General features: G+C 34.3%; 1 protein-coding gene and 1 pseudogene across 1 annotated transcript; both read right to left on the reverse strand.

Annotated features, from left to right (window-relative positions):
- Positions 1–5,896: 5,896 nt before the first annotated feature.
- On the reverse strand, positions 5,897–8,027 carry LOC9326799. The gene is made up of 6 exons (XM_021011202.1): positions 7,920–8,027; positions 7,458–7,801; positions 7,170–7,331; positions 6,949–7,080; positions 6,447–6,851; positions 5,897–6,367 (listed from the first exon to the last, which is right to left on the reverse strand). The coding sequence occupies exons 2-6, from the start codon at positions 7,770–7,772 to the stop codon at positions 6,161–6,163; spliced, it is 1,221 nt and encodes a 406-aa protein (XP_020866861.1). The 5' UTR covers positions 7,773–7,801; positions 7,920–8,027; the 3' UTR covers positions 5,897–6,160.
- Positions 8,028–10,303: 2,276 nt separating this feature from the next.
- On the reverse strand, positions 10,304–11,873 carry LOC9329544 (annotated as a pseudogene).
- Between the last annotated feature and the right edge of the window lie 91 nt (positions 11,874–11,964).

An 11,964-nucleotide genomic window follows, 5' to 3' on the forward strand; every position in this document is an offset into this window, starting at 1 on the left:
CCAGGGGTTTAAAATTCTTTATTTGCTATAAGACAAGAGTTGTTAAAACATTTATCTGTCCAAATAAAAATAAAATAAAATTCAGTAATATATTTAATACAAAAAATATATCAAATAGAGAAAATGTGTTCAAGAGTCTTAGGAATTGGGTCTATATGTATTTCAGCCCAAACATAATTTTATAAACAATAATATTGCATTACTAAATAAATAATTTTAGTCATTTTAAAATAAAATATTCTGAAAAAACAAAATTTCTGTTATAACAATTACAGGCCTGAAATCTGCAATTGTCCAAATTATTTATCATTCACCAATACCAAATTATTAATTTATATAAAACACTTAGAATGATGTAAATAAAAATCTTTTATTTACTTATCTTTGTATTCAAAATTTATAACTAATCAAACTGAAAACGTTTGTGCACCAGAGTTTATTTAAAACTCATAATATAATTTTGCAATCAATTTTCTAATATCTATAGTCTACATTATTATTTAATTATTATTTTATTTTGATACTAGGAGATTCTGGGCCAAAACCCGTAATCTTCCAGACCCGAAACCACATCATGTAATATTAGTTTTTTTTTTTGAATATCTATAGTCTACACTATTATCTATTATCTAATTCACTACAAAACAAAAAACAATTTCTTTAAATACTACTTAAAAAACTAAATTGAATATAAATTTTATATAACATATTTCTTAAAATATGAAACCCCGCACGTACGTGCGGATCAGGATCTAGTTGATGATTAGAAAAGCATGTGGTGGGTCATTTAGGGTTTAGGCAAAAATATAAAGATTTTTAGGGTTTAGGCAAAAATATAAAGATTTTTTAGGGTTTAGGGATGAGCATGTGGTGGGTCATTTAGGGTTTAGGCAAAAAAATTCCGTGTAAAAGCCCAAAGATCTGATCATACGGCCAAGATTAATTCTGTTTTTTTTTTTTCTCAATCTAACTGACAGAATCTTTTTTTCCAACTTAAATAATTAATATACAAAGACAAAACAATAATTGCTCAGTCTAGATGGCCTCACATCAGTTTATATATATCTTTATATATATATATAAAGATAATAATACAAAAGTCATCATGATTAATTTAGTTAGTCCTCGAAAACCAAAACTCGCTTGTTCTTTTTTTTTTTATCTGATTGACAAGAAAATAACTTTTGTTATAGCCTTATAGGTGTGAGAGGAACTGAGGAAGATTCATTCTACATCAATCAATAATTATTTAAACTTTTGTTATTTATATTAATTATTTAAACTTTTGTTATTAATATTAATTATTTAAACTCTTACTATTTAGTATTTACAAACATATATGACTTCTCTTCTGCTAGAGCTCGCACTCCCTCCTTGTCCAAATCGATGCATGTATACTTTTCTAATCTTTGTATAATTAGTGAGTTTATTAGTTAAGAAAAATAAGCTACGTAAATAATTAGAAAAATTCACATTTGAATCTTACTTTCTAGCTAGTTAGATGATACAAACTAGAAGATTCATAGAAAAATGTAAGGTAAGTAAGGGAATTGGCGTAACACATGGGATCAGGAGGGACATTGCTATTAAACTCAATATTTAGTAACTTCTAATCACCCAAACTTCAATAACATAAGATGAGACTGAAGGAACTAATCCAAGACCAGAAGAATAGTGACCTATGTTTCCATGCCTAACGTACGTACTCGTGAAGAAACAAATAAAGCGTCAGAAATGATATAAGTCGAATAGTTTGCAAATTGCAACTATTCAAACACACGCACACACACGTATTAGGGAGATAACTCCAGGATCCATGCAGTAGTCAGTTATCAGCAAAACATTTTGAGTATATTTGCCTAATGAAATAAACCTTATGGTAATAAGTATTTTGGATGTTTCCTTGGTTTACCCGAAGTTATAATTAATTTTCTCCTTCTAGCTCTTTGTTTCTTTTTTATATAAATCCAACTTAACAATCTATTGACTCAAATACACAATTGTCAATTGGTGTTCAACACTACCAAGAAACATCTATATGTATACTTCACTGTTACCTACCTCAATTCATGTCATTAAAAAAAAAACAAGAGAAAAAGTGTTTTAAAATTTCAATAAATCAACAGAGAAGCAAAGGCAAAGTTGATAGCTTGGGGAAGGTCAGTGGTGTTTCACTTGTATGGCTAACCAATTTTTACGGTCAGAAGAAGTTGATAACCAATTACTGTTATTTTTTTTTTGTGGTCACTGTTAATTACAAGTATGTACAGTGTACGTGATAACATAGGACTCGACATTGAGTAGTGGATGTCCAATCAGACCAATGAGAAATCGAAAACACATCCTAGAAACCAACTCTGGTTGGAGTATTTCCTTGCCCAAAACCAGGTTTTAGCTTTCTTTTAAGAAGTGACATTGTCTTGTTTCTTACTTTATTTAAACAACGTATAATAATAAAGGCAAGAAAACTTATTAGAGCATGTGCAGTGGGGCAAGCAGGTGGGTGTGAGTCTTGGGGTGTAGGTATTAAAAAAACGAAAAAATTGTCTCTCTCTTCACATCCGGGTGTAAGTTTACACTCGGGTGTAACACTTTTTTTCTCTATCTCTCTCTTTCTTTCTCTTTCTCTTTTCTCTTCTACTTTAAATTATAATACTAAAAAAATATTTACATTCACACAAACACATTTGCAACTGCTGCTGATGGTCTTATTATATATTCATCAAGGACAACCAAATAAATCACAGAGAAAGAAAAAAAAAGTGGGTTTGAAGAGATAATCAACTAGGGAACCAAATCCTATGGAAAAACTCATACTTAAAAGAACAAATTCGAAGCATAAATTTGAAACCCTAGACCAACACAAACGTTTTTATGTCCCTATATATGCATATTTAGTTTCGCCTTTCACAATTATTTGATGACCGAGCTAGTTTTATATACCCAGAATCTGATCGATTAAGTAGTACATCTCCCATTTACGTTCTCGATGGCTTTATTTTTCAAAAGCTTTCCGCATTTTTTTTTTTAGTTAATAGGCTTTACAGAAACGAAACACAGTTACAAAAAAGGGAAACAAAGACCTAATCTTCACCGGCGGCGAGGCTCTGTACCTGCTGAAAGACCTGACGCATCGGAGTATAAAGCAATTCCGGCGAAAGCAAAACCAACGACATTGCGGTAGAGACTCCGGAGAGGAACAATGGCCAAAAGCTTTCGGATTTCAGCGCCGGATCCTCGCCATCGTCACACCGAACCCGTCACGGATCTTCCGGTCTGCTCAACACCTCAGACGACAGGCTCTACCAATGTATGTCCCAAACCTAGTAACCATACACACTGGGAACTAACCCCTCCCCGCCAGATCCGAACATCGCTGAGAACCCCGAACAAGTAGACCAGCTTTCCGTCATTGCATATATATAATGTACAAAGCTATTAATTAATCTGGGAAGAAAATGAAAAATTGGTAGGATATCTTTAGCTCACGTATATCTGAACGCATATTTATTATTCTTTTTTTTTTTTGACGTCTAGATTTATTATTTATTGCAAATTATGAGAACTGTTACATAGACGATTCTACAACGGACAATTCCTTCCGACCCTTATTAGATCCACGACAGACGACACTTCTTTCTCCATGCTCTTGACGGACACCTTCAATGATCCACGACCTAACGACACTTCTCTCTCTGCATAGAATCCTGGCGAACGGACACCTTCAATGATCCACGACCTAACGACACTTCTCTCTCTGCGTAGAATCCTGGCGAACGGCTATAATTGTACTTCGCTGGAGATTTCCTGCACACTTGTCTCATTTAATCTGCAAATTTATTAATAAATCGCAATATCTGGGACTCGAACCCCAGACCTCTTGGTGTAGAAGCATTAATTAACCCTTGGTCAACCAATGGGCCAAGGGGGCTTCCACCGCATATTTATTATTCAGATCCTAAAAGCAAGGGAATAAATTAAAATAAAAAAAAATTAAAAAAAAATTTGGTTTTGACAGGCTGATATTACTTTTTTTTTTTTTTTTTTTGCCAAACGATATTACGTAATCATTGTTTAGTGCGCGAAAGCAAGAATCTCTAGAGCTCGCTTTTTAATTTAGCCTCTCGTTGTGCTTTATCCCCATTTAAGTAAAAAATATTGATAAGTTGTCTCGAAACAAGCGAAAATCTTATTTAGTTATTGATATATATATTGATAAGACGCAGTCATCACCATGACGGGCCCTAGGTCGAAATTGACAAGGCAAGCATGACTTTTCTTCTCCACACTAGCTAGAGAAATGCCAGCACTGAACCATGCATCAAGTGGTATCTAACGACTAGCTAGGGGACTTTTAACGTACTTTTAATGGGCGCGGTTATATTTTCTCAGTAATTATCTGATTCTTCTAGCTAATCATATTCAAAATTGCCAAGCAAGAAATATTTTTCAGTTATACATGTCACTAATTAATCTCCCATGGCGATCCAAGAGTCTAGTTAGGCAATTACATGGAGTGTCTGAGACCACGAAACAAATAGTGAGATTTATGACGGATTCTTACGTACTATCGTGTCATTGTTCTATATATGACATGTACAGACATGTTCATGATCTTTTTGTTTCTCAAACGTTTCTTGGACTTGACAATTCTACACATTAATGTACTATTGTGTCATATTTAGTTCTATCTCGCAGACACTCGAAAGACGCGCGTATGAAAAGACGAATTATTAGGAATTAAAAATTTAAATCTCACGTTGGTTATTACAATTCTAATTGTTTTACGTATTAATAATATCGTGACATTTCTATGATCTGTTTGTTTGTTTCTTTTTCCCCTTACAAATCTCTTGTACAATTGGCAATTAACACAACCTAAAGCATAACTTTGGCTTGCTTTTGTTTATCGACATTAAATTATAGTCTTGTTTCTTTTGTTTGGGTTGTGTCATTATGTGACGTGAACAAATAATAATAATATCGAGGCTTTAAAGTTTTTAATTAGGAAACTAATCCTTTTATTAAAGCTGAAAAAGGTAGAATTTAATATACAATCATAATTTCCAAATGGATAGTGAGAATATTTACTAACCGACTCAAAACTACAACTTCCATTAATATTTTGACTCAATCCCACATTTCCTGTTCTTATATAATCAACTTTCTGATAATAAAAAAAAACTTGATTATATATGACAAAAAAAACTTTCTGATAAAGATAAATGCAAACAAACTAAATTCTTTTGGCCGCGTATTATAAATCCCACACTTCCTAAATTGTGTAGTAGTCTCCTACTGATCTTTTGTTATCTTAAGGTGAGATCATTGAAGTAAAAGTGAATGATCAAGGCGTTGTAGGAGAATGTCTGATAACCTTGGATACTTTTGGAGTAGGAGAAGCAGGGATTGTCAGTATTCAGTGGGATAATCCAACTCTTGTAATAGCTTAGTAGGCTGTCATGCTTGTGGGTCACGACGAGTCGACGAACCTTTGTTGTTTCAATAGAAAATGATCACTTTGGGAAAAAAATAAAAAATAAGATACAATCATTATTGTTATATGAACTTTCTAGCCATATTTGTTTTGTTTTCCACGGTGACCAGATCGTGACACATGAAGTGTTTATTTGCATAGCCAATATGCTACATATACTTCGTAAAAGTCAAAGAAATGTTATTAAATAATACCTTGATACCTTACAACTATTTTAAAAAAAAAATGTATTAAGATGATTTGCTACCAAGTTGTATAACTAAATAGAGAGTGAAGAGAGACGACTAATACAACTGGAAATATATAAGGTACAAAGTTATTACTATAAAAGAGAGAGAGAGAGAGAGAGAATCACTTAATCCACTTTTCAAAATAACATGTGTAAACTCAGTCACCTAGTGGTGTAAAAAATCGTGTGGGATTGTAAATTTTGGAATTCAAATTCGAAACAAACAAGAACAAAGAAAATATTAAGTCTTCACGGCTTCACGCCACCATTCACTAAAATAATTTTTTTTTTTTAAAGACAGCAACGTACGTACCTTGAAAAGAAATAATATGCAGAATGAAAACAAGCAATTCAAAACAACAAAGAAGATATTAATCGTGTTCACACTAGATAGTCATTTTTTTAAGTCACCAACTCCCCTTTGATTCTTCCTATCAGGGTGTAAATGGAAGTGGATCAGCAGCAAAAAACCAGTCACCATGTGTCCGTCGCCTCTCCAATTCTTCAAAAGTTGAATCGGTGAAGTCGTTCTCGATGTGAAGAGTAGCACGCATCTCAGAGACCTTTTTGCTGTTGATATTCTTCACAACAGTCGATGCTATCAAATCAACAAGGATGCGGATATTCAAGTACAGAGCGGCCTAAAAGAGATGATTCAACAAATTATCGATATGAAAAGGAAAAGACACAAATTTGGGAAACCAAATGGAGGGAACAGACCTCGCCAAGATCCAAGAGGCTCTTGGAATCATCCTCCTTTTTTAAGAAAACTTCAGCAAACCATTTCTCGGAAGGATTGGTTGCTTTGGCGTGCAACGTGCAGAATCTGGTGATCCTTCTGAAGATTGCCATTGTGAAAGGAACCTTAAACTTCACGGGAGATCCCGCCTCAACTTGCTCACTTTTAAGGAGTAGAGTGGCTCTGAGATACCCACTCAAAGCAATTACCTCTTTGTTGGGCGAACAAGTCTTTTTATCGGACGTTGTAAATTCTATACCCCTGGACCCGGTTTCCGGAAGAGGGAGACACCTACGCGCTTGAATGTCACTGGCCAAAGGAGAACACGCCTTGGAAGCTAAGGCAAAACCCATATAGCTCTGATCGTCAAGCTTGGGGATCAAGCGCTGAAATAGAAATGGCAACGCAATCAATATTGGAAAGATGTGAAGCCATCCGCCGCAGGAAGATTATAGCCATGCCCATTGTAATTTTAATTTGTACCTCAAGGAAAGGCTTAATTTGTTTCAGGTGCTTCTTGTTACGAAGCTTCACCTCCGCCCTTTTCTCGTTACGAGCCACTTTGGCATCGTTACGAGCCTTTTTAGCAAGGTTTTCTTCCTTTGCTTTGGCTTTCTGCAAATTTAAAATAGTAAATCAGGAGTAAATTCCTTAATAATCTTGTAAAGAGAAACAAAACAAATTCATAATAGCATTAGAATTGCCTGTAGGTCGCTTCGATATGTCTCGGCCATTAATTCCGGAATTCCTCCTTTCTTAATATTCTGTTCTGAATGATCGTGAATAAGATCAAAGAATATACTGTTCTTCATCCCCATCCTTCTGATCAGAGCACTTAGGTGTAGAAATCGAAGGTACTCCGAAGCCTACACACCACATAGGTGTACAAATCCATGAAATTTGAGCAATAACCCGATAATATAGCAGAAAGCAAAAAAATGTAATCCAAAACCTAAGAGTGTCCTATAAATGAAAATCCGATAAGCACATACCTTGTAAAGGTCGAAGAGCTTCTTAGGATCTTCTTCTTCTTTGCTGAATTCCTCGCGGATCCACTTCTCATCCTCAGTGGAGAAGGGTTTGTCGGGATCAGATTCGGGTTGATAGTTGCGCTTCACGCAATAGGTAACAAGCTTCCTCATGATTTCACTAGAGACATCCAGAGTACAAAAGATTTTGGAATCGGATGATTTCTTAACAATTTCTGAAATCTTTCTGGATACTTTAGCTAGTGAACAAGGATCAAGGATTTCAACAACTGAGTCATTGCAAGTTATGTTTACTTTTGCAGACTCTCCTCCAGTCATGATAGATGATTCTACAGGGAGAGAAAAACCTAACAGAGAAAGGAAAAAATCAAAGCGGAGAGATTATTAGGTTAAAATCGCGACCTAATAAACGTAGAGAGTCGAGAGGATCATATTTGTTTACAGAAGAAAATGGAAGATCGTTACTTAGGGACGAAGATCGTTAGGGTTTGAGATAGATATAGAAAGACGAGCGAGGAAGTGAAAGGCGCTTTTGATTTGCAGGTCGAGTCAGACACAGTACATATAAGAGAAGAGTGAGAAGAGAAAGACCTAGGTTTTTCGACTCTTTCTATCTCTTTCCGTTTTCCGTACGCCAGCTGAAACCCAGGCCCATTATGTTACTTCTAAGCCCATCATAAAAGGTATTTTCTTTCTTTTTTTCCTTTTTACTGTTCCTTTCCCTTATTTAGTTCATGTGTATTTATTCTTGGGTTTTTACCTTGTAGAAAACAATATTCCATAAACATACACTATAATAATTGTTTTATCTATTTCTACCTTAATTAATTTTATCTTCTATTTAAATACATAAATTTCTATTTTCTACCCTACACTTTTTTTTTTATCTTTCAACAAAAAAAAATCGTTTAATGTCGGTTTTCAGATCGTTAAAAATATCCGCTTAATTTTTTTAACACACACATTTTTAAATTACAAAAACCAATTTGATGATACCAAAATAAAATACACATCAATTAAATAGGAAAACTAACCGGAAAAAAAAGTTAGATATACTAATTTGCCTATGTATTTCTAAAAAGGTTGGATTTTTTTTGCTAATCTAGAAAGAGAAAAAAAAAACACACACACACACACAATATTAATATGTACATGTTTATATCTAATACTTTTTAAATTTCTTTTCACTCACCAATTTTTTTTTTTTAAAGTGAAGCAGAAAAACAAATTTCTTACAAATTAATATGGAAATATGGAAAGGGAGACTCACAAAAATGCCCCTTTTTCAATACCCATTTTCAAAAATGCCTCATTTGGCTGTTCATTTTTAAAAATACCTCTTTTTATGTACAAAATGACTAAATTACCCTTCTTTTAATAAAAGATATCACAAATATATAAGAAAATATAACAAAATTAGCTCTACAAAATACAAAATATTTTTTGGCGGGAAAAGTGATCCCGCAATTTTTCCCACCAAAACACTTGTAAAACCTTTAAAATACCTTGTAAAATTTTCCCGTAAAATTTTTGCCCGCCAAAATTTTTTTTTGCGGGAAAAGTGATTCCACAATTTTTTTGGCGAAAATAATTTACAAGGTATTTTAAAGGTTTTTTACAGGATATTTATAAGGTTTTACAATGTATTTTAAAAGGTTTTACAACGTATTTATAAGGTATTTATAAGATATTATAAGATTTTATAAGCTATTTTATAAGGTTTTACAAGTTATAAGGTTTTACAAGTTTTTTAGGTTTTACAAGTTATAAATATCTTATAAAACCTTATAAGTATATTGTAAAACCTTTTAAAATACATTGTAAAACCTTACAAAACACTTGTAAATACTATGTAAAACCTTTAAAATACCTTGTAAATTTTTCCCGCCAAAAAAATTGCGGAATCACTTTTTCCGCAAAAAAAATTTTTGGCGGGAAAAATTTTACAAGGTATTTTAAAGGTTTTTACAAGTGTTTTGGCGGGAAAAATTGCGGGATCAATTTTCCCGCCAAAAAATATTTTGTATTTTGTGGACCTAATTTGTTCAAAAAGGGTAAAATGGTCATTAAAAATTTAAAAAAGACAAACTTAAAAATGGACTCTCAAATGAAGCATTTTTGAAAAGGGATATTGAAAAATGGGCATTTTTAACAATTTCTCATATGGAAATGCTTTGTTTTTTTTATTTATGGAAGAGCACAAAAGCAGAGCACACGTATTGTTGCTATTTCCTCCGATCCGAGCTAGCTTATTTCACTAAATCAGAATTTGACTATTTGGTGCTCAGAACCTGGGATTTTGTCCCGGTGAAAACAGGATTTTGCAGATAATGAAGGAAACAAACCATGATTTAATGTCTCAAACTATTTTACACTGTTAATTAACAACAATCTCTCACACTCAAAATCTGTCTAGCATTCTGAGTTTTTACTAGACACACCAATCAACCTTTGTGTTCGTTAAAGGCTTTGTTGAATAATTCTTATCTTCATAACTTCATTCACGGGAAGCAGCACTTCAATCTCTGTCAAGACACAAGGGACCATGATTGTTTTGATTTTTTTTTAATACAAAATGTGGAGCTTTATCATCGAAACGTTATCTATAGACATTTCAGTCACCTGTCTTTCGACCTCCACAACAGATGCTTGAAGCCTTCTTTTCAGGACAGATCTCTCTTCTTCACAGCTCTCCATTTTAGTGTCTGAGAAACAAGATTATACGAACTAAACCTGTGAATTCTCCATGTAAATGGATCTCTGCTTGTTTGATTAAGAGTACTAATACAGATTCTTAGTTGTCAGCATCAAATTTTAGGGGAAGAACTTATCAGAAATATTCACCGTCGTCATAGTATGTTGATCTGCTCCGTTGGCTGCAAAAGAGAAGGTAAAAGAATTACCAAAGCTGAAAAAAATCTCGAGTGCTATTTACAACGATTAAAAACCCGGCCTTAGAAGGCTAGTTGTCTTGGAGACATACCATTATGAAAATCCCCTCTCGGCGAGTGGGAACTTCTTCTAGCTTCCTTGATGTTTCATCTCCTTTAGTAACTTTACCAAACGCAGCATACCGTTGAATACCGCCAGTCTTATTACTAGTCTTCTTAAAAATTGAGGAGCATCACCAAGAAGCATCAAAAATGAAGATTGTGCACTGTTTGGATCATCATATCTACACAGAGAGGCAAACATCACCTTGAAATGATCTTCACCATAAAGACACGAACACAATAAAGGAGGGACATTCATAGAAAACGTATAAACAAACCGAGCTACTCACAAAGATCTAAAGATACGTACATTCCCATGGAAAGAGTATATCTCACATACTTAGTATCACTGAGATCTCAAAATATTGTCTTATCAGCTTCGTTCCTGTGCTCATCAGTCGGCACTGAATTAGCAATCTGACCTGGCGATCAAGATGAGGATCATTGCCAAGACGCATCGAAAACGAAGATTGTGCCATATCTACTGAACAAAAACAAAACCACGGAGAGGCAAAACGTCACCTAGCCATAATCTTCATCATAAAGACATGAACACCAAAAAAAAGGGACATCCATAGAAAACATAGAAACAAACCAAGCTACACAAGTTCGAAAAATATATACCATCCCATGGAAAGAGTACCTCTCACATGCTTGACATCACTGAACTCTCCCACAATTGTCTTTTAAGCTTCTTTCCTTTGCTCCTCATTCATTGGAGCTGATCGTCCATTCGCAACAAAACCTTTATCAACCTGCAAAATGACTCACACTCAAACCCTTCTTCCAAAAAAGTGGCTAAAGATACAAAATCAAATCAAAGCTTGAGCCTTTAAGTCATATACCCTGAAGAAATGATTAGTGTTGTAGCCTCCTAAACGAACAAGCTTGAAGATATGGTCCACTGTCTTCGGTGCAGCAGTGGGATAGAAACCGATATCTCCATAACTAGTCTGCACAACCATTATCATCCATTCCACATACCATTAACAAATTTCAAGTTCCTAGAACATAAATTTGTGTAGAAAGTGAAAGAAAACTGAAATCGATTTTACACAAATTCAAATTGAGATTTTGATCCTGAAGACTATAAATCAGAAATTCACAATGAAGTTTCTTTTAACCACAATCATATCCAATATTGGCATGAAATAGCACTAGGGTTCAAAGTTAGCAGAGAAGAGGAGACGAGGGATGAACCTGGAAGACGACACGAGCCGAACCAAGTTCTGGTTCATGAGATAGAGCTTTAACAATGGAGACAAAGGCTAAACAAGCCAAACCCACGATCAAGATTCTCATGTTTCCCATTTGTGTTTAGAAGTTGGCGTCGATCTGATCAAAGAGAGTTTGAAGGCAACACCGGCAGATAAATTTGTTTTCTGTTCGTCGTGAATCTTTTACCCGTCGAAGACGATAACCGGGGATCGTAGTGGGCCTAATGTATGCGTAATTATGGCCCAATCTTATTTTCTCGTACACCATTGTTCTACTTACTAAGATAACTAATGTTACAC

This window comes from Arabidopsis lyrata (assembly GCF_000004255.2).
Source record: "Arabidopsis lyrata subsp. lyrata unplaced genomic scaffold ARALYscaffold_1, whole genome shotgun sequence".
Classification (NCBI taxonomy): domain Eukaryota; kingdom Viridiplantae; phylum Streptophyta; class Magnoliopsida; order Brassicales; family Brassicaceae; genus Arabidopsis; species Arabidopsis lyrata.